This window comes from Euphorbia lathyris, chromosome 1 (assembly GCF_963576675.1).
Source record: "Euphorbia lathyris chromosome 1, ddEupLath1.1, whole genome shotgun sequence".
Taxonomy (NCBI): Eukaryota; Viridiplantae; Streptophyta; class Magnoliopsida; order Malpighiales; family Euphorbiaceae; genus Euphorbia; species Euphorbia lathyris.
The window spans coordinates 84952012-84975756 of NC_088910.1; the positions used below are offsets into that span (position 1 = coordinate 84952012).

The following is a 23745-nucleotide window of genomic DNA, read 5'->3' on the forward strand; positions in this document are numbered from 1 at the left end:
ATTGTCTCTGGAAAGTAGATTTAACAGTCCTTCCCTTCCAGATTTAAACTTCAAAATAAAGTTAAACATTTAACCTCATTTACATCATATAAACTCTCAAATAAAGTTAATTTTTAACTTTCCTCTCCATTACCTCATTTAACTCTCACCTCCATTAACCTCCAAACTCTCCAATAAAAGAGTCTTAACGGCTAGACAAAAGATCCCTAAAAAAACAAAACCCGGCCTATATATAACAAGGGTAAGTTTATTTGTACCGTACCCCTATTTTCCTAATCTCTGTTTTTTTCTGGTCCAATTAAATTTCGATTCCCTACCGTTTGAACCTCTTGTCTATTTGGGGTTTTTGCCGGCTCCGGATTTCATAAACAGGTACCCAGAAAACACAGAGGACCCCGACCGACCAACCAACGAGGCGTTTAACACCGACCAGCCCTTGAAAGAAACAAAGCCACCAGCGGCATCCAGCATCAGAGAGAGAGAGAGATTCACGCGAGGGATAGACCAAGAAATGCAAAACTGAACAAGGAGTGAAGAACCCAGGCTGAAAAATTCCACCGGTTCCGCCAGAATAGAAAACGACAGCAACTCCTGTTCGCCGTACTCCGGTTTTCCTCAAATCCTATAGTTGAGTATTCTGTATTCTGTATATTTTCTATATATAGAAAGTACAATTACATGGTTATAAATGCATAACTTGACCTACCTCGCTTACTTATACAAGTCTTTCAAAATCTATCTATGGAACTTAATTTATCTATTTTCAGCTCATTCTCATTAAAATGGCTACCAATGAACTTTGAGCTTAATCTTCACTTCTAATTAATCTATTACATTGTATGATGCAGAAAAAATGGGGGATCTCAAAACTTGGGTGTCAGATAAGCTGATGTCACTCCTGGGGTATTCACAGGCCACTGTTGTTCAATATGTCATTGGCTTATGTGAGTTACCTTTTCATTATTTATTTGCAAGCTTTTGTACTTGCATTTTTTCTTGCTTGCAGTTGGACACTTGCATTATACAAGAGTGTATGTGTATCTCGATTTTGCTTGTACATGTTTGTGTATATGTATAAATATGTGTTCATAAGTGCATATGCCATTCTAGACCAGTCTTAACATATCTGGATTGAAAAAATTAAGCCACTTTATGGAAGTGTTATTTAGTTTGCTAGTTATGATCTGATGAGTTGAATTCCTTATTGCAGCTAAACAAGCTGATTCCCCAGCTGATGTGCTGACAAAGTTGGCAGAATTTGGGTTTTCTTCATCAACTGAAACCCGTTCTTTTGCCCAAGAACTTTTTTCTAGAGTACCCCGTAAACAAACTGGTTTAAATGTGAGTTCTGACTTGAACCTACGAGTTTGGTTTATTTCCCATACATTAACTATGTTTTTGTGGTGCAGCTTTATCAAAAACAAGAAAGGGAAGCTGCTATGTTGGCAAGGAAGCAAAAGTCTTATGCAATTCTGGATGCTGATGATGCTGATGATGATGACAATATTGGTAGTGCTTCTAACAGAAAATCATTTGATTCAGCTGACTCTGAACCTAGGAGATCCAGTGCACACCAAAAGCGGTTCAGAAAGAAGACAGAATTTGAGGAGGATGGAGACAATGAGGTAGGATGTTTATATTTTTCTTATAGAACAATCCTTTGCAATTACCAGCTGCTGATGCCATTTCTAGTGATACATATCTTATTTTTTGAACTTTTAAAATGTAAAATGCAACATTGCAGGTGGTCTCTCAAGCATTAGAAAAAAGAAGAGTAAAACAGCGGATTTCCCAGGATGAAGAGGATGGTTCTGAGGTATGCTGTTGTCACAGTGGGTTATCTTTGTATCATACTGATAACTTGAATTAAGTAATAAAGAAATTTACTGTTCTGTGCTATACTTTGCTTTGCTTCATAATATTTTCTTTGAAGTCTAAATATGGCATCTATGTCTTCTGGCTTGTAGTCAGAGGAAGAAAGATCGCGCGATCAAAGAGAAAGGGAGGAGTTGGAGCAGAAACTGAGAGAACGTGATGCTGCTGGGACCCGGAAGGTACATTTTTATGAGTAACAAACTGAATTGGTAGTTCATTAACATTTATGGTGTTACTGGGATTTGCTACAATTTTTGTATGCTTTGCTGGAACATGCTGCAAGGGCAACCTATATATATTTTTATTCTATATTTCTTACATTAGTAAGCATTCACTTGATAGCTGGCCCATCAGATTCAAAGGAAAATACTTGGATATCTGGGTTGTTTAATGGCTTGTGCCTTATTCATAATTCATGCTTGCATGATGACTTCCTTTATTTTGCATTCAAATTATTTGATGATGATGGTTTTGGTCTATTTGCAACAGCTAGCGGAGCCAAAGTTAACAAAAAAGGAGGCAGGTATGTCATTTAAGAGTTTTAAAACTAAATGCTTGAGAACCTGTTGTTTTTCATTTGAGTTGTATTATTTCATCTCCGATGCCCCTGTTTTTTTCTTTTGCCTTTTCTATCTCATCTCTGATTCCCTTGTTCTCTTCTTTTGGCTTTTTGGCGCAACAGAAGAGATAGAGCGAAGATCCAATGTTTTGGAGGAAAATGGAATTGACACTTTGAGGTTTGTACTTTTTCAATGTTGCTTATGATATTTGTATTTATTGGCCACCAAGCATGACAAATCCTTGTATTCTGTATCTGATTCAGAAAATTTTCAAGACAAGAGTACCTGAAGAAAAGGGAGCAAAAGAAAGTGGATGAACTCAGGTATCTTAGCTTACATGTGGCTGTTACCAAAATCTCATATTGTTCACTTGTTTTAGGCATTCCAAATATGATTTGTTTTAGCCTCAACATGAGAAAAGCACATGCCTGGATGATTATTTGCAAAGTTGCAAAAGGTGCTAGGGGTTGCAGGGTCCTTAACAGTCCTAGTAGGTTCCAATTTTGGCTTATGACAGCTATGAACTCGTCCTGAAGCCATTATTTAATAAAAAAATAATTTCTGTCAAAAAAATAGTATTAAAAAATGAATACTCAAGTAAAAGGAAATTGATTCTATCACTGATTGACTGTATAAAGTTCCATTGAAAAATTTTAAGGAAAATTAATTGTACAAAGGGTTAATGAACTGATTTATCAAAATGATTGGTTGTAGAAAGATTTAACTATGATATCAAAAAGCTAATTATTTTGATTTATTAAAGAAATACTTGATTAGAGGAAATTTAATCCATAGTTAAAAATTAGTATTTTTTTCTTATTTCTGGTGGTTCCAGTTTTTGGGAGGGGGGGGGGGGGGATACAACTTAACAGCACTTACGTTTCTAGGCCGGTTCTGGTCTATGGACTGTTGACTAGTTCCATTTATGGATTTGATTAGTCTGTTTTCTGTTCAGAATTTCGCTTGGTCTACAATGCAATACTATATGCCTGTGGGATATAAGATTGCATTTGGTAAAAATTGTAGAAGACCTAATTCAATATTTTGAAAATGCAAGTAATTGAAAATACAAAAGTCCAATATTTTGTGATGCAGCATTGCTCATGCTGAAAAGAAGAATACCACCTAGACTAAATCAATATTATTCATCTATAAACAAGAATGTGAAAACATACAAGTAACATTTTCAATGCATATTTCAAAAAAAAAAAACATTTCCAATGCATCTCTCTTCCATAAAAAGGAAAATCACAAAGATAAAGTATTCATGATGAGACTGAGAAGCGCAGAAATAGGGGGGCTGAAGGATAAAAATCTAATAAGATGGGGACAGCAGATCATGCTAGGTGGAGGAGATAGCTGAATAAATCTAGAGTATGAAAGATGGGAAGGAAAAAAAGAAGATGAAAATGAAAATGATAACTGCAGAAGAATTACTTGAGTCGATGGCATGTTTTTCAGATCATGCAGGTCAAAGGCATAGAATGGTAGAAGTAGCAAGATTAGCAGCAGGCAGGGACTACTCTATAAATCTAAATAATGGATACATTACTAAAAAAGGGAACTCATGTTGTAAAAATGATGTATAAATTATATTTATATTATTATTATTATTAGTATTTTTTTTTTTTTGTTCTTTTAAAAGAAAACACTTGGGCCCTAAAGCTAATGCCTCAGCATGCCACTTCTAACCAGTGCATCCCTTTAGCATGTCTTTATCAACTGTGCTGCAAATTGTACTTGTTCTTTTGCTTCTTTTTTTTCCCTCCCTTGGTAATTTTTTTTCCATGTCTGTTTCAGAGATGAAATAGAAGATGAACAATACCTTTTTAATGATGTGAAGCTCACTGAAGCAGAGTATCGAGAAATGAGGTATTTGAGTTGTTTCATTAACTATGGTCATCAATACTTTTTAAATCTCTCTCCTTTTGTTTACCAGTATAATAGTATGGTTCAGAAAGTAATAAGTTTTTGATAGGTATGCTACAGCAGTTATAAGAAATTCTGTTGCTATTTGAGGTGTTGAGACTTCAACCATTTTATATGAATGGATAATGGTCAACTCTAATGTACAATTCTTATCTTTAACGTTTTTCCTGTTCTCTTTGTATATTGAGCTACATTTTGAGTTCAAAACCCTTATTTTCTCACACTATAAACTACAAATCAACTAATTATCAGCCTATGTTAGCAAATACTTCGTGATACTACTAGAATGGGCTTGGTTCAAATTTGTAATTGGGGGGTGCCTATTATGTGAAAAACTCACATTTGCACATGCTTGAAGAAACACTTTCCATCAATGTGTAACGAATCAATCAACATATAAATGACCACATGAATGAATAAGTAGATTGATGTATGCAATTGCATGCATGCATGTGATATTGATGGAGTTTTATTCAACTTATAAAACATAGTGGCAAATAAGAGAAAGGAATTAATCTGGCAGATTCTAGATGCAATATCGTTGCGACATTAATTGCTTTGTGATGCCAATTTAGATTTATTGTTCTAAGGATGCACATTTTTGTTTTCATATATTATAGCTTGCAAGGATAAGGTTGGCTGCTATAGTATTTAGTACAATATGCATCACAAATATCTTATTATGGCAGATACAAGCAAGAACTTCTAGAACTTGTAACAAAGAGAACAAAAGAGGAGGATGAGACTAATGAGGTAATTTCTCTTCAATTAGGAGTTTGTTTCTTTTGGATTTGGACTGCATAATTCCTTTTATTATCTTGAACATTTATTTTTGTGGTAATGTGTGCTTTGGCATTTGATTTTAAAATAAGATTCTTAGTTCAGGGATTTTCCCTACGCATAGTACATTGGCTTTTGCTATACACATTCATAAGTTTGTCATTATTGTATATGACAATGTTAAATCTAAGGAAAAGGTTTTGTGGTTTTTGATATCATTCAAGTACTAAACTCTTGCAATAAATATTAGGCCAATAGTTCTCCAAATTTAAATTGGAGGTCATCATTTGATAACATCTAGCATCTAGATTATTGTATCTATACAATCTTAAATACTTTCTTCCCTTACAAATTTTTGTCATGGAATAACTATTCAAGGTCATATCACTTGTGTTGTGGCATAGCCATATATAGGCATATAACCTTGGCAGTGCTAGGAGATATGCATGCTTGTTGTTATGTAGTTCTTTACCTCTTCTGATTCTAAACGGCATTTTTGGTAGTCCAGCTCTGAGGTTTAATTAATTGCTAAAGTTGATATGGCAGTAGTTAAAGTTGTCTAGATTTTGTTAAACATATAAATAAGAAGATTATATTTAAGGTTATGTCTGTTTGCCTGCATTTCAAATGATGTTTCAGAAAGGGTTTCTTGAAGCAAAAGTATGTGTACTAAGGATGATCTTGGTTTTAGTGGAAGGTGTTTATTGTTCGACTGAGTGAAATTTAGAAGTCCGGTGTCATATGAAAACAGGAGATAAGTGGAGGAGAGATGAGTGAAATGAAAGTTCTAACTCTAGGGACTCTTTCATGTTTACCTACTTGTTAGCAAATTTGTGGTGGAATGAGGTTAGCTATGCTGGTTCTGTTCATCTTCCAAGGCAATCATCTTAACTTTATTATCAAGGAATGAGATCATTGCAATAACATGATTATTATTGTTCTTTCATCACCTGTCTACAAGTTTTAGTTATTAGCTAAGGCTGATGACAATTATATTGAGACTGCAATTTCTGCTTGCTCTCATAAATTGTAGTCATTGTTGGTAACTCACCAGGGAAGAAAAAAATGATTGTCTTATCAAGTATTTTATCTTCTTTTGTGCACCTACTGTCTTGTCATTATTTGATGATATTGCTTCTATTTGCATGATATTTTATGCTACGTTTTTATGAAGTGCAGTACAGAATGCCAGATGCGTATGATGAAGAAGGAGGTGTTAATCAAGAGAAGAGATTTTCTGTGGCTATGCAGCGGTATAGGTCAGTTTGAGAACAAATTCTCCCCTTGATTAAGATCTCCTGTTCGACATATTACTTTGACGTTTTATTTTCCCTGGAACCTAGCAACTAGCCTTTTGTTTTGACTGGTTGATTTCTCTTACTGGGACTATATTTCAACTGTTTTTGTAGGGATTCTGGCGCTGGGGAGAAAATGAACCCATTTGCAGAACAGGAGGCTTGGGAAGAATATCAAATTGGTAAAGCTTTTGTCAAGGCCTTAGTGCTCTTTTCTCCCTCGGACCTTTATAATGTTTAGAAAGGTCTAGGTTTAGAACTAATCCTAAATTCCTCATTGTCTACTAGGGAAAGCAACACTGAAGTTTGGTTCAAAGCATAAGCAAAAAATATCTGATGATTATCAGTAAGTCTAAATAACCCAGAACTTTCAAAAAATTCAATGAAATTTTTGACAAAGCATTTATGTTATTTTGTCTTTTTATAATTTCCTAAGTATTTCTTGCCTTGATCTCAGTTTTCTTATTTGTTTTCTTTCTTTCTTAGATGTAATGTTCCCTTTCGTTTTTGTTAATTTTATTTTACATGATACATGATTACCCGTACCTCAATATGTTTAGGTTTGTGTTTGAGGACCAGATTGACTTTATTAAGGCATCAGTGATTGATGGCGACAAGGTAGATCATTTCGCAAGTAACAGAATGATTTTGATCATTTGTTATAAAATTCACATATAATCATATGTTTCTCTTTTGCAGTTTGATGAAAATTTGCCTGCTGATTCTCTGGATGACTCGATAGCAAAATCAGCTTTTGAGAAGATTCAGGTGTGCATTATATTTTCTTCTGATTTCCCCTTTCTTTTTTCCTTAATTGGGTTTGCCCTGATATCTCCTCTCTATCTAGTTTCTTGAAAGTTGGGTTCTGCTCCAGAAAAACTATATGGTTTACATTAGGTGCTTGAATTTTGGTGCTCAACTTTAACTCTCCTTGCTGAAAACAAAGAAAATGAAAAAGAAACTCACGTTAAAATTATGTTGACTTAAGTCACATAGACTGCAGCTATTAAAAAAATAAATTATTTTGGTATTTACTATTAAGTATGGACATAAGCAATCAGAACTTAGACCAAATTAGGGTCCGTTTAGCCCACTATAACTATGACGATGATATTCACAAATAATGTAATACAACCATTGAGGAAATTTGGTAATTTTAATCCATACATTTATTTACTTACTTTTTTCTCTAATGGATGTCTTACATGTCATAGTTGTTAAAGGCGCAAGGCGCCCTAAGGCAAGGTGTCCTGGAGCCTAGGCTTAAGGCTCAAGGCGAGGCGCGCGCCTTAGAAACACGAGGCGCATAAAATAAAATATATATATATATATATATATATATATATATACTCTTTTACTAGTTAAGCATAAACCAAAAAAACACACTAGTTAAGCATAAACCAAAAAAACACACTTACGACCGCACAAACAAAACAAAACTCATAAAAACATAATACTAAATCATAAATGTCAAAAACACCAAATTAAGTTCATACTTCATAGAGACACTAACATATACTTAACATCTTAACCTAAAATACCTAACTATAGCTAATGCTACTGAATTAATGACATGCATTGTCAATCAAAAAGAACACACACAACAAAAACTAATAATCATCATCATCAAGATCATCACTCTGTTTCTTCTTCACTCTGTGTCTACAAGTGGAGGGAGACTTCTTTCTTTACGTGACTTCTTCTCCTAATCTTTCTCTACTTTTTATATATTTAATTATGACTGACACTCTTGATATTCTTATTTAAATTAAGGTTTAAGATTAATCTTATTTAAGTTAGATTAGTGGTTGAGATTAATCAAACGGTTATTTTAGAGAAAACTGTAAAAATAAAAAATAAAAATAACTAAAACCCCCCAGGCTCCCAGGCGTGAGCTAGGCGAGAGCCTTTTGTACAGAGCCTCATTTTCTGGGTTTAAGGCTCAAGACCCTGAGCTTTGAGTGAGGCGCGCCCGAGGCGAGCCTTTAAAAACTATGTTACATGTCTATATTCTATATATATTGTAGAGAATATAGATAGATTAATGACTTACCAATACCAACTTTTTTTTTTTTGATCTAGTTAAAGCAAATTTAATCTAATCCTTGTGATCAAGGAATCTAATCCCTATGATTATGAGAGAGAATTTTAAACTAGGAAAGAGATAAATCAAATTTAATCTAATCCTTATGATCAAGGAATCTAATCCCTGTTATCAAGGTATATACAACACTGACACTCTCCTCAAGCTGGAGCATAAATATTAATAGCTTGGTACAGTTATATCATATCGTTGATCTTTTCTCTGGCAATACTTTGGTGAACACATCTGTTAACTGGCTCCCTATTTTGACATGTGGTGGAGTTGTGATTGTACCATCTTCTAGCTTTTTTCCGAGTGAACTGTCTGCTTGGTTCTTTCATTTAACACAAGATTATTGGCAGTATAAAGATATGCTTCATTGTCACACAACCACTTCATTGGTTTCATCCGAGCGAACCCAATCTCACCAAGTAAATGATGTAGCCGTAAAAGTTTACATGTAGTTTGTGCCCCTGTATACAGATTTTGACACTTTGCTTCTTACTTTCCAAGATACAAGATTGTTTCTAACAAATACACAATGACCAGTGGTAGGACGCCTATCTTGAAGACCTCTCGCATAATCTGCATTTGTGAAACCTTCTACCGTGTGATGACCATGGTTTTGGTGTAGATACCCCATCCCGTGGCACCTTTTAAATATCTTAGATATGACTAACAACATCCCAAGGTGAAGTCCTGGGAGAGGACATAACTTGGCTTATAACATTTACTAGAAAGGCAATATCAGGATAGGGGATTGAAAGATAGTTTAACTTCCAAAAGATTCTTCTATACTTTTCAGGATTTTTAGACTAAATCATCATTTTCAGCTTTCAACTTCGCATTTGGTATCATAGGCACATCACAAGTCTTTGGCTCAACCAAACCAGCATCCTTTTAATAAGTCTAGGTAATATTTCCTTTGAGTTGGACAAATTTCCTTATGGTTGTGGGGAACTTCAATTCCCAAGACTCGTAAGTAACAAAACTCCCAAATAATAAACTCATAACAATAAGACTCCTAAACAGTGAAACTTCTTAAATAATAAAACTCCTGAATAATGGAAATCCCTAAATAACAGAAATCCTAAACAATAGAATATTAAATAATTAAACTTTCTAAATAAGATCCAAACCCTATCCATAATAGTTGTGATATCATGTCTTCTTAATGTATTGTGCCTATTATCCTTCCAACACAAATGCTTCCCAAATACCTGAAAGCTTACTGTTGTTAATGCAGGAGGATCGGAAAACCTTACCAATCTACAAATATCGAGATGAACTACTTGATGCCATTGAGAAATTTCAGGTGTGCACTCTTTGCTTATCATATTTTTACGGTTTCGGAGGACATGAATGTCTTCACACATGCTATGCACATCCACCCCTTTGGATGTGTTTCATTTTGCATTATATATATGTATCGTTATATGTGCTTGGAAGCATTTATTTGTCTACTGGCTATTTTGATTAATTTCTTTTGCAGGTTCTTGTTATTGTAGGAGAAACAGGTTCTGGAAAGACCACTCAGATACCCCAGTATCTTCATGAAGCTGGTTATACCAAACGTGGGAAGGTATAGTGTTATTGCTGATGTTATTTTTGATGGTTGCTTTTATTAGTGGATCTTTTTTCTGTTACAGTCAGATACTGCTACCTTGATTTAAATTATCAATCATTTGTCAAAATGGTTTTGTTTCATTTTTATGGCTGTGATAGATGTATTTGCTACCTGCCTACTGATGCTTTAATGGTTGGGAAATGCTTTAATAGTAATTAAATGAAAATAAAATTTTCAAGGTGAAGGTTGACAAAAGGAAAGAATACGTTAGGGGCGATTAACTTGACAAAAGGAAAGAATTCAGTTTCTTTGAGTAGCATTTTAGCACTCAAGCAAGCTGCAGTTTCCTGAGAAAGAGGGAAAGAAGGAAAAAGAGATCTCTAGTCTTTTAAGTCTTTCCATAAAAAGATAATAGTTCTGTTTGTAAAGTCTAAGAGAACAAGTGCAAATGTAATATGTATAGTTTGACTAATTTTGCTAATAGGAAGTCCCTAGTTGAAACTCATGAACACATATTTCCTAAACTGTAAATTATAAAAAATTTCTAGTTTTCGCAATTAGTCACTGAAACCAAGCCAAGCCAAGGAGAGTCAAGTACCAAGCATCCTTCGACGTGAACGCCGTTAAAATGTTCCCAAATTTTTCTGCTTCCTTGACTGCATCTCCTTTAAAGTTTAAAGGTGATTGGTAGTTGTTATTCCTACTAGTGTTACTTCCTTCCTTTTACAGGTGGTTTTGGGTTTGGTTTACTTAGATTATGGGCATGTTTATGACCAGTTGGTTGGCTTTGAACTTGTCTTGGAATTTTTAAAATAATTTTGAATCTTTTCCTCAATTTCCCATTTTCTTTAAGGGTCTAGAGGAGAGGGGATGCAGTGGTTGCATTCTTTTTGGCTAATTTTAAAAATTCGCTGTTGAGAATACTATATTCTCGAGTTTCGTGGGTTCAAATGTATTTGGCTAATTTCATTTTATTTTTGTTCAGGTTAAGTTTGATAGTTTTGTCTTGATGAGTTGGTTTGCATTTCCTATGGTGCTAAAAAATGGTACATCTGAACTCGCACATCAACGTATTCACAAATTTGAGCCACTTTATCTAGAAATAAAGTGAACATTTGGGAAATTGACTGACCACAATGTCTAGGTTGTGATATTCTGTCACCTATTATAAGTTTATGGATCCTTACACTTTAAATTCTTCATTGTTCTTCTACCTCAACTGCACATAATACATAAGTACTATAAGGGTTCTTATGACTTAGGTACAGAATGGACCTTTCAAAATCAATGCAAATTTGTCTTGGGAGAGATTTGAATAATTGGATTACAAAATCAGTTCAGCAGATTGTCATTTGCACAGTTCTGTAGTAGTAGTCAAATGTGATTCCAACGTTTATATTTCAAAGAAGTAGAGGGTGAGGCGTGGATTGTTGGAAGTTGCTGCACCTCTTCATTAGAGTAATAGAAGAGCTAGAGTTTTTGCGACTGTCATAAAAAAAGAAATATAGTAGTAGCTTTAGCAAATAAAACTTTTTTTTTTGAATGGAAGACATGTAAGCCTGAGCCAGCAATATAGTCGGATGGATGTTTCCCTTCTGATAAATTGTAGTACATTATGATATAATGTTGACTAGTTAATGATTCAATTATATAATAAATTAGATGTCAAGAACTGTTTTTTTTCTCCCCCGTATGTAAGTATATAGAGAGTAATTATGCTTTGTGGTACCTTGTGTTTAAGTAATAGAGTGTGCTCTTTAAGTATTTTCTCTGCTTAATTGAGTTCACTTTGCTTTGAAATTTATGTTTTTTTCTTGTTTTTTTTTTTTATATTTTGAGTACTCTTTTTCGATTCCTGTTTGGTGAAGTCATGTTTGTGTAGACACTAAAATGCAAATTTTGTTTGTTATTCTTTAGTCTACATCTGGACGATGTTATCCTTTGTTCTTTAATCTATATTTGACTATTTAGTCATGTCATGTTTTTAACTGCAATATTTTTATGATATTGAAGATGGAAATTTTTAACTGCAATCATTTGGATTACCAATTTGTACTAAAATATTGTCTCTTTTGCAAGATAAATGGATAGTTATGTGGAAAAACAATTAAGTACCAATAACAACTTAGTGTCAAACTGCACTTTGATTTGTTTGATCAATTTGTAAATAGAAGATTGATGATCATGCAGGAAATATATGAACTTGTCTTTTGTTTCACAGATTGGTTGTACACAGCCAAGACGAGTTGCTGCAATGAGTGTTGCCGCAAGGGTTTCTCAAGAAATGGGAGTCAAACTTGGCCATGAGGTTTGCAACTTGTCTTGTTTTTTTTTTTTCTTTTTCACTTTTGACCGCTTTGTGTGTTATTTCATTTTATTCTTCAATGGAGCTATACCGTATGATTTAGATGTGTTAGCTGCTTGCTTTTGCTTGTATAGCTTTAAGTTTGAGCTTCATAGATAAATACTAGTGTTCTGATAAACAAAGTGCTGAATCTAGTAAATTTTACTGGGTTCGTTGGGGTGAATTACAAATTAATCTGTGCGCTTGGAAAGAATCAAAACTCATCTTAAGCTCTTAACCCCAAATCTAAAGTTAAATTTCAATCTCCATTCTTCCTTCTGTTCTCCTTCAATTTAATTTAATGTTTTTATTTTGATGAAATTGTTTACTGTTTTGAATACCAAAAGAGAATCTTCTTTCATTTTATTTTTATTTTTACTTTTTAAAATATAATTGGAAATGAAATTGAAGGGGCTGGGGTTTGAAACTGAGACATTATTGAAGTGGAAAAATTTGTGTTAAAGATCTTAGATAAGTTTTAAGTCTTAATACTAAAAAAAAGGTCAGATTTCTATTTACTGACAACCCTATTCTTCAAAATGTTATTATAATTGATCAAGTTAATCTAGTTTTCAGCTGGTCGTCTTTTGTTCCTTTTCAAATAACTTTTGCAGTTAAGTATTACTAATGGAAGTTATTTGGGTATGATTTTCCGTACTGAAAGCTCTGGTCAATTTTCAAATTCTCCAAAAAATTGAGCTCTTTCCTTGCTAGTAAGCCAAGTTTAGACTAACAATTGAACTGTTTTTGCTATAATTACTTTTCAAGTGTTGTTGTCTCCAAAGTTTACTATATGGCTTTGTGGTTTCAATTGACTTTAATAGCTGTATACAAGTATGTTTCTGCCGCTAAATGCGCAACATTAAATCTTTTTCATTGTATTCTCAGGTTGGCTATTCCATTCGTTTTGAAGACTGCACATCCGATAAAACCATTCTGAAATATATGACTGATGGAATGCTCTTACGAGAATTCCTTGGTGAGCCAGATTTAGCCAGCTACAGGTGAGCATGCTTTATTGGCTTGTTAATGGTCGTGTTCTCTATGTTTCAGTGGGTCACTTACTCTATCCTGTAATTTATTAGTGTAGTAATGGTGGATGAGGCCCATGAAAGAACGTTGTCAACGGACATACTATTTGGACTAGTAAAGGCAAGTGCATCTTTCGACTTTATGATCATATTGCAAGCATATGAAGAATTCAAAATTCGTTTTTGAATGCATTTGTATCTTATACAAGTGCTTACATGTTTAGCCGTATATTCAGTAACCTTTTTTTTTCTTTCTCTTTTTCAAATGAATTTTTATGGCTCAAACCCTTAAGAATTTTATTTTGATCTGGAAATCAGAGACAAACATTATCACATCTATTAATTTTGTAATTTATTATATTGTGCTTGTACATGATAGGATATTGCTCGATTCCGTCCAGACTTGAAGTTGCTTATCTCAAGTGCAACACTTGATGCTGCAAAATTTAGTGATTACTTTGATTCAGCTCCAATTTTCAAAATTCCTGGACGGAGGTTTCCTGTTGAAATACACTACACAAAAGCACCAGAAGCTGATTATCTAGATGCAGCAATTGTAACTGCTCTTCAAATCCATGTTACCGAACCTGCAGGAGATATTTTAGTTTTTTTCACTGGTCAGGAGGAAATTGAGACAGCTGAGGAAATTCTGAAGCATAGGACAAGAGGTTTGGGAACAAAGATCGCAGAGCTTATAATATGTCCAATATATGCAAATTTACCAACTGAGCTTCAAGCTAAGATATTTGAGCCTACTCCAGAGGGTGCACGGAAGGTTATTCTCGCAACAAATATTGCTGAAACATCTTTGACAATTGATGGGATCAAGTATGTCATTGATCCTGGCTTTTGCAAGATGAAATCATATAATCCAAGAACTGGGATGGAATCTTTGCTTGTAACTCCAATTTCAAAAGCTTCTGCCATGCAACGTGCTGGTCGGTCTGGGCGAACAGGTCCAGGGAAGTGCTTCCGCTTGTACACTGCCTATAATTACAACCACGACTTGGATGACAATACTGTGCCAGAAATCCAAAGGACAAATTTGGCTAATGTTGTGCTCTCTTTGAAGAGTCTTGGCATTCACGATTTGCTGAATTTTGATTTTATGGACCCTCCACCTTCTGAGGCATTACTAAAAGCACTGGAACTTCTGTTTGCACTTAGTGCACTCAACAAACATGGTGAGCTGACAAAAGTTGGTAGAAGGATGGCCGAGTTCCCACTCGATCCCATGCTCTCAAAGACGATTGTTGCTTCTGACAAGTACAAATGCTCAGATGAGATAATTTCTATTGCTGCAATGCTGTCTATCGGAAACTCAATATTTTATCGTCCAAAGGACAAACAGGTTCATGCTGACAATGCCAGATTGAATTTCCACACAGGAAATGTTGGGGACCATGTAGCTCTTCTGAAGGTTAGTACTTATATGCTACATGGTGTTAATGTTGCATTCACAAGTAAATATATGCATACATAATACATAGGCATGGTTATCTGTTGATTGGATAGTTATTTTTTCAATCTAAATGTTGAATCAACTATTGCCACTCTACAATACAAATAGAGAAATTGACAAATAAACACAAAATAGAGAGGAAATTGTTTTGGAAAGATCTAAATGGTCATGTACTGTGTTTCTGATCTTTATAGGTTTATAATTCATGGCGAGAAACAAACTACTCAACACAATGGTGCTATGAAAATTATATTCAGGTATGACCCAATGTTTTTGCACTACATCATAATTGTTATTCTGGTTTTTGCTATACTATCATGCTTTTTTTGGGTACTCTATATTTATCAGTTGGCTTTATGTGCACATAACAAGAAGCTTTTGGTTTATAGGAAAGAAATTCATAATTGTTTTATGGGTATAGAGCTCAAGTGCTTCTCTTTCCTTTTTCTACTCCTTGATTATCAAGGAGTAGGATAGGAGAAAAGAAAGTGCTAGATATTTTAGGGTATTGTACCCAGGAACTATTGGGAAAGAAGGATCCATATAGCCTATCTCAACTAGTTGGGTTTAAGGCTTGATTGTTGTTGTTGTTTGATGTACGAAAACAACTTCAACTTATGGCTTATGTGGAATAAGCTAGTAAAAATATGGGTACGGAGATCCAATTCTTCTTTTCCTTTTTCTACTCCTTGATGTAGAAGAGTAGTAGAGTATGAAAAAGAATGGAGAAGAGAAGGAACAAGAGAAAATTATGGCGAGAATAGAAGAATTTACTAGGAGAAACGGAGAGAGAACATGAAAATCAAATATTGGATAGGAAATAGGAAAGGAGAAACTGGGATAAGAGAATGATTTTGAGAAAGAGAGAGACTGGAGAGGCAGGGAGAGGGAGAGAAAATGTTGGACAGGGAACTAAATGTCTCCTCTTTCTCTCAACTCCTATATGATCGCACTTGCCAGAAACACTCAATAAATTGAGGTTACTTGCAGTGAATGAGATTTTAATTCATTAAAAAATTGCTTTGCCTGCAATTAAATTTCTGAGTGAGTTTCGGCATTTCTATTTGTAGATGCAAGATCTTACTTCATCTTGAGAGGCAGCAGAGTGAGGCTACATTTGAAATGTGGGCTGACTGTTGTATTATTGTGTTGTGTTGTATAAATTGCTAAATTTGTCTGAGATACTTTTAATAGATGCAATTCTTTAGCCTCCCAGAGACTGCTGGATTGTGCTAATCTGCACTTTTGGTGATGTGGATTTACTTTAACAATTGATATTGCTTATTAGATGTTGGAGTCATTCTTGTTTAGATGTAGTGTTTTCTCATATTTTAAAATAGAGCGCTGTAAATCAAATTCATCTTGTATTGAATCATTCATTTGCTAGACTTGTTAGATTCTTACATTCATGCTTTTGCCTTCCATATTCAAGGTCAGGAGTATGAAACGGGCTCGAGATATACGAGATCAATTAGAGGGCCTTTTGGAAAGGGTTGAAATTGAGATAACATCCAATGCCAGTGATTTAGATCCCATAAAAAAGTCCATAACATCTGGTAAAATTTATAATTAATTAAAATATTAGTAGTTTCCTGAAAAGCAGTAGTTCCTTTAGATTTTCAACAATCTAGTTTTCTAATATATATACCTTTCCAGGTTATTTTCCTCATTCTGCAAAGCTACAAAAGAATGGATCCTACAGAACAGTGAAACATCCACAAACAGTTCATATACACCCCAGCTCAGGGTTGTCTCAGGTAACTATCTAGCATTAACTGTTTTTTATGATTAGCTTGGTAGTAGAACCATACACATTTCAGAAAGGGTATGTTGTGTCGGCTGTTTATGGAACCATATGCATTTGATTTCCCACCATAGCTATTCAAACTTATGGGATAAATCACGAATGCACAATGAACAGGTGTTACAGCCATTGAGTCAATATAATCGATGCTTACTCTCCTCTCCCTGTTCTCTAGTATTTTTTCTTTGTTTAATTTTCTAACAAAACCTCCATTTTTCAAGTTTGTGACCTTTTAATCAAATAAAAAAAAAATTGATAAAAAAATCAAACAAAATTTCACTTTATTTCGATTATAAGAAAGTCGAGATATTTCTGTTATTAATAAGAATTCACAGATTTTTTACCTAATATCCTATATTTATAATTTATTGTTTCATCAAGTATGGGTGGGAATCTCTAGAACGAACACAATAATATCATGTGTAGAGTTCTAATGACATCCTTTATGGTTTCTATCAGATACAATTTTCTGTTTATTGAAATGTTATATTTTGTTGTGGAGATATGATGTACCTTACCTATTTTATATAGACGTATGATTGAATTTCAGAATCTGTTCAAAATCTCTCAACTCATTTCCCTTTCCTCAATCTCAAGTTACAAAATGACAGTATCGTCAATTGAATATTAATCTGATAAAGACATTCATCCGGAGTTTTTTTCCTAGTATACAATTTTTTTTTTTTACTCACGGCAAAAGATAAGTTGGATGGTTTTCATCTTTGTATTTTTTTTTCTTCTCAAGTTGAGGTTTAAGTTACTATCTAGGGGAAGCAAAATGTACCGATAACTTGTCATGTCTTTTGCAGCTAGTGGGGGTAATTTAGAAAGATTGATACCGGTTTACTTTACTAGACCTTAGATTTGCTAATACTTAGACTTCCATTTTATGTATTTGATCAAGTTATTATTTAATAATGTGAGCAAAAACTTTTTGTTTGTTTGTTTTTTCTCTGGGGAAGACAACTATTTAATTTTGCTTGCATCATTTTTCATTTAGCTGTAAAATGCCGACTCGGCCTTGTATTCTTCTCACTACTCAAAATTGATGGTAACATGAGATACATTGTTCCATATAGAGAAAACTCACCGCTGGTTGCACTCTTATTTACTGTGAGATCCATGTGTATGTATGCGGAAGTATGATAGTTATGTAAGGAAGACAACCAAAACACAATATGTTTAAAACACTTGTATTTTGAAATGATCACACTGAAGATTGTAGAATTTAGATTCATGCATTCATTTAATTGCTTTCAGGTGCTCCCAAGATGGGTCATATACCATGAGTTGGTTCTTACAAGCAAGGAGTACATGAGGCAGGCAAGTTAATGTAGTATATTTCATTTATTTTTCTCCTCCTGCGGGCAGCTGCTTTATGAACTTGAGAAATTGAATATGCAGGTGTCTGAGCTAAAGCCAGAGTGGCTAGTAGAAATAGCCCCCCATTATTACCAGCTCAAGGATGTTGAAGATGGTAATCTCTCTCTCTAATTTGAGCTATGAGTTGGTGTTATTTTGGGTTAACATTTTTAGAAAACAAAGTGAAAGTAGACAGCTTTACAAAATCTGACTTTGTTTGGATGGTTGGTACTGTGCAGCGGCGTCAAAGAAAATGCCACGAGGTGAAGGGCGTGCATCAGAAATACAGTCTGACCCGATGAGGCGAAGTCAAGTATGATGGTTGGGGTCGCAGGAGTAAGACTAGAAGAATGTATATACAGTTTTGTAAATGGATAGAGGGTGAAAACAAACACTTGGGCAGATATCATTTTTTTGGGGGGTATTTGCAATTTTATAGGAGGCAGAATGAATGATATGTAGGTAAAGAGGTTTCTGTAATTGTATTATTAACCATGTAAATCGTAATCTAACTTGGTAAAAATGTTTTGATATCGCAAGTGAATAATTCTGGCTTGAGCCTTGTAAAAAGAGTTCATTATTGAGTAAATTCCAAACAGCCAACTTTCACCCAAATGGGCCTTCTCATCTCTCGCAATATTATTTGCTAAACATGGTGCAGAATCTTGTAATTTTATGAATATGACGCAAATTCTTTGTAATTTTTCCAATAAGTTAAGATCTTCACGAGGGCCCAAGAATTTGGGTCCGAAATCATAGATTGAAATTGAACATGGTCATCTGGTAAGGGCTTTGATATCCTACAATGCAAGGAATGAATCTTCTATGGAGGAATGCGTTGCGGGTCTGTTCATTGAAGAAGCCGATGGAGAGGTTGTTTTTGAGGAAATTGGTACGGAGTACTCTTAGTTGGGGATGACCGTGAGTACGGGTTTTATGAGTATGAATTCCGTGTAAAAAGATATGAGATACAAAAACAAATCACTCGTGATGGCTACGGGACAAGTATGAGATTGCATTTCAGGGTATACCTGATACCCGCATATGTATTTGGAACATAAATTTTATTCTCTAGAAAGTTAATGAATGTGTACGCCCAATGAAGATTATCATTGTATCAAAATGTGTTTTTCATTTTTATTTTTATTGCGTTTGAATTTCTTAATAAATGATTTAGAATGTTCGCTAAATTTGTGTACGTTCTATTAAATTTATGTTTTGTGTAAATTGTAATTTATTTATTTTATGTGTTGATTAACGAATAAAGGTACTTGCGATTTAAATGAGACAATATGAGATTCAAGAAGTATATCTATTAAGGTAATGAGGTGGGTATGAATAGTTCAAAATAAACAGGATAAAAATTTAAGATTGACATTATACATCTATCTTTTCAGTGTGCTTGTTGGGGGTATTTTTTGATTGAAAAAAGCATCCATTTTTCCTCCATGCAAATAATGATGGCTTCACCTTGGAGGCCCGTGATCAATTGGTATCTGCAATTTATCATCGTTCACACTTTAGACTCTAACTCTTAACTAGTCATAACTCACAAGACGGGTACAAAACACTTAAATGCTTTAGACATTTGTCTACTCTAAAAATTAAGAATTTAAAGTTTAAAATACAAATCCTAAATACTAGTTAGCTTCTACCTTCAAGTTTTTTCTTTATTTTTTCATCCGTATTAGTAGTACTAACAACAACTGTACGACCATTTGTGATATATGAGTTTATCATCTCCGACCACTAATAGCAGCTATTATTCTTGAAGATTGGTCATGATAGATAATTGTTTTTTTTTTTTAATCTTTTAAACTCATGTAAAATATTGTTGTATGATAATTTTTTTTTGTTTATCTTGTAGTATGCATGTTTAATGAATTGAGTTCTTTGATCAAAGTTTAGCTCTAGACAGGCTACCTGAGTTCAATATGGGTTCCGCTAATTAACACTTGTTTTTGTATTTTGCCCAAATTATGATAACACCTACCTACTTACAACTACAAATTGCTAAATACACCAAATCCTGAACACATCTTCCGCTTGCCTCCTATTCTCCGCCATGGAAGCTCCAGTCAGGATCTTCAATCTCCAATTTCTTGCTAAATCAACACAAACACAATCAAATTTCCCTCGCTTTTGTTATCGCTCAATAACCCATCAACCCCATCGCTACACCCACATCGTTTCAACGGCTAACCCCCGTTGTTCGCTTTCTCGCTTTCACTCTTCAATTTCTTTACCCATTAAGTTTTTCACATCTCTTTCTTCCTCTCATCCTTTGAACCCCTCCATCCCCATTAATACTTCCAATTTCACTTCCAAATCCCCTCAAGGAAACCCCATTTTCACTTGGAATCGAGCTGCCATCAGTAGAGATGCGGGTTTTTTGGGTGCCAAAGACCCCGTTGTGACTGTAGTGTTGCTCGGTTGGCTCGGGGCGAAGCAAAAACATTTGAGAAAATACGTCGAGTGGTACAATTCGAAAGGAATTCACGCTATTACATTCGTTGTTGATGCGGGAGATTTGCTTTGGTTCGATTTAGGGGAAAGAGTTGAGCAAAAGGTCACAGCTTTAGCAAAGGAGCTGATTTCATGGGTTTCAGAGAGCGAGAAAGATGGGAGAGAAAGACGTTTGCTTTTTCACACTTTTAGCAACACGGGTTGGTTTGAGTAGGTTGATTGATTTCATTGTTCTACTTGTGCAATTTTTCTATTTGGTTTTTCCATTTATATGACTGTAAAAAATGGCTATCTGTTCTTCCTTGCATTGCAGATATGGATATATTCTTGATGTAATGCGAGATAGAGAAGACCTAATGGAGAAAATTAGAGGATGTGTTATTGATTCAGGAGGAGGCGAGCCCTTTAATCCTAAGGTTTGCCGCTATAATGACTCTGATAATTTGGTTTGCATAGTTGTGCAGTGTTTGTAGAAACATGGATGAATTCTTATATTTTGGTTACTGCTAGTTTTACTTTCTGATTGTTGATATATAGATATTTGTGTTTTTATCATTTCTCAGTTGATTGGTTGGTTATGGAGCATTGAATTTATTTCCAATCCAGATCTTTTAAGTTATGTATGTCTTTCCAGCCACCAGTGCACTTAAATTAGTTTTTGGAATGTGATATTAATTTATATTTTGAAGTGCTAGCTAGTTGTTTAAGCTAGGTCTTAGAATTCAATTACAATTGTGTGTACGCAGAAGATCTTAATTTGGGGAGGGGTCACCTAGGTGTTTGATCAATCTTGATATTAATTTATATCTTAAAGTGCTATTTGCTTAAGCTAGGTCTTAGAGTTCGATTACTAGTGTATGCAACATATCTTAATTTGGGGAGGAGGGGTCACCTAGGTGTATGCAACATATCTTGAACCGATTGATTATTGGATCTACCTACCTCCCACACCCCAAAAAAATGAAGCACCTCCTCGAAAGATTAATCTTCGTAAAAATGCAACAATGTCAGCTGTCACTTTCTTGGTTCTCCATTTTTAATTCTCTTGTTTATTTGATTTGTTAAATAGTGTTGATTTCCTTGCTTAATTCATGTTCTAACTCTTCCTTACTGTTCAAGCACCTGTTTATTGCATGTCTAAACTTCAACATTTGTATAGCTGCTTTCTTGTTTCAACACTTCAATTGATTTTCTATGAAGAATACCCTTTTCATGAATATAAATTTATTCATCTAACTAGAATGTCATGACGACGAAGAAAATTTAGATGTCATTAAAACCGGGTTAACTATTGCCAGGCCATGACTGGAAGTACATTGTTTATTTGTTGCTTAAAGACCTCAGGATGAACTTAGGTTCTGGTCAGAATACTGAATTTGTATGAGTGAAGTATCCTATTACGTATTTTCACTAAAGTTGCACCTGTCTCAACAGAATAACCCGAGCTCGTTGTTTTCGAGACAACCATTTTAGTCTTGTAATTCACTGAAAATCTCTTGCAACTTGATTGGGATGTGTTTGGTACAGAGCAAGAATCTTGAAAACATTTAGGAAACCAGATTTTCTGCTAGAAAAGAAAAGACTTCAGCTTCTTTGTTGTTGAACAGTTGAAGTGTCTTAATTTTGTTGGTGCTTTGTTTATTTAACTTTTAAAACTTTTTATGGGTTGTCATGGGAAATAGGGATTCTTGTTGGCATTGAAAATGTTGATGGAATTTTGGAAAATCAGATTCACAAAACACGGTGGCTAATTAACCATATATAAAGGACTTTCATATAATCTGGTCATCCCGTGTAAGCTTGACTTGAGTGAAATGTTTGCATGCTTAGGGAGTTTGCAGTAGGATGTGTTAGTTCCGGTCTCAATAAGATCATTTTTTTATGCCTGCGGGTTAGCATTACACTCCTATGTCAGTCAATCATGAACAATGGACTACCATGTGATTTCCTTCCATGTTTGCAGGTATGGGCTGCTGGATTTTCTGCTGCTATATTGAAGAAACGCAACTCAGTGACAAACACTTTAGTTTCTGACGAAACAACAGACTCAAAACGTGAAGCCAATGCTTCTAAGATACAGGAAAACATGGCACTCTCAGTTGAATGTGTGGTGCTATCTGTGTTGGAGAAACTGTTCTCCACATTGCTCAAGTTGCCTGATGTGGATCAGTAAGTATTCTGTTCTTGTGCTGCTCCATTAGAAAAGTGCATTTCAGAAAATGGCTAGATTACATTTTAGCTTTCTATAACTTGAAAATTGCAATTCATGTTTCTTTCGAATGGTTGCAGGCGGTTAAAGAAGGTTGTCTGCGTGCTGTCGAAGAACCAGCCCTCTTGTCCTCAGCTTTACCTGTATAGCACAGCTGACAAAGTTGTTCCATACGAATCAATAGAGTCGGTATTTGAGGAGCAGAAGAAGTTAGGAAAGGAAGTAATATCACATAATTTCGTGTCATCGCCTCATGTGGATCACTACAGAACATTTCCAGACATATATCTATCGGTACTTAATAAGTTCTTGAAAGAGTGTTTTGCAGGAGTTAAGCAGACATAAGTTGTGCAGTCTATAGTAGTAGAACGCCATAGGAAAACTAACAAGGGCTTGTTCTTTCAAGTCCTTATAATCCTTGTAACTTCTGTTTATTGATCAGCTACAACCTCACTGTCCTTTTCCTTTTAAATAATCATTCAGTTTGATGACCAAAAAACCCTTCAAGTCCGCTGCTGTTTTCAAATTTTATCAGGTCTAGTTTGAACTGTATCATTTGATAGCAATTTTTTTTTTTTTTGAAAGAATAAAGAATTATATTAACTTGAATCAAAGAATAAAACATCGATGAGGAAAGGTGTGGACATTTGAAAGAGATCGAGAACTAACAGCTTTTGCTAAAGAATGAGCTGTCAGATTCGCTGATCGTTTTATGAAAGAGATCGAAACAGAGTTCAGATCTAGAAGAATAGAACAACAATCTTGTATAACATCAGATAAGTAAGAAAAATTGAAATCTTTGGATTGAATTGCTTTTACCACGTTGAGACAATCGGATTGAACTTCTACCTGGGATAGATTAAGAGCTTTTAGCCAACTAAGTGCCTCCCGTATTGCCATTGCTTCAGCCAAACTCGGATCTGTTAAATCAGCTAAACCTGCTTTCTTGGCATGAGTGCACTCTCCAAGGTGATTTCG

At 34.7% G+C, this 23745-nt stretch overlaps 2 protein-coding genes across 2 annotated transcripts; both read left to right on the forward strand.

The window, feature by feature from the left end:
• The first annotated feature begins 258 nt into the window (after nucleotides 1-258).
• On the forward strand, nucleotides 259-18623 carry LOC136204460 (pre-mRNA-splicing factor ATP-dependent RNA helicase DEAH1-like). The gene is made up of 28 exons (XM_065995519.1): nucleotides 259-627; nucleotides 849-944; nucleotides 1211-1341; nucleotides 1410-1625; nucleotides 1745-1816; nucleotides 1968-2054; nucleotides 2365-2398; nucleotides 2558-2612; nucleotides 2699-2758; nucleotides 4236-4307; nucleotides 5054-5117; nucleotides 6324-6403; nucleotides 6554-6621; nucleotides 6728-6785; nucleotides 7000-7057; nucleotides 7139-7207; nucleotides 9769-9837; nucleotides 10015-10104; nucleotides 12311-12397; nucleotides 13322-13437; nucleotides 13519-13585; nucleotides 13844-14884; nucleotides 15121-15183; nucleotides 16359-16482; nucleotides 16583-16683; nucleotides 17991-18053; nucleotides 18135-18207; nucleotides 18332-18623. Exons 2-28 carry the CDS (start codon nucleotides 854-856, stop codon nucleotides 18409-18411), a joined length of 3189 nt encoding a protein of 1062 aa, XP_065851591.1. The 5' UTR covers nucleotides 259-627; nucleotides 849-853; the 3' UTR covers nucleotides 18412-18623.
• A 1389-nt stretch (nucleotides 18624-20012) lies between these two features.
• On the forward strand, nucleotides 20013-23277 carry LOC136204476 (uncharacterized). Its single transcript, XM_065995520.1, has 4 exons — nucleotides 20013-20768; nucleotides 20872-20974; nucleotides 22522-22727; nucleotides 22848-23277. The coding sequence occupies exons 1-4, from the start codon at nucleotides 20158-20160 to the stop codon at nucleotides 23110-23112; spliced, it is 1185 nt and encodes a 394-aa protein (XP_065851592.1). The 5' UTR covers nucleotides 20013-20157; the 3' UTR covers nucleotides 23113-23277.
• The last annotated feature ends 468 nt before the right edge of the window (nucleotides 23278-23745 follow it).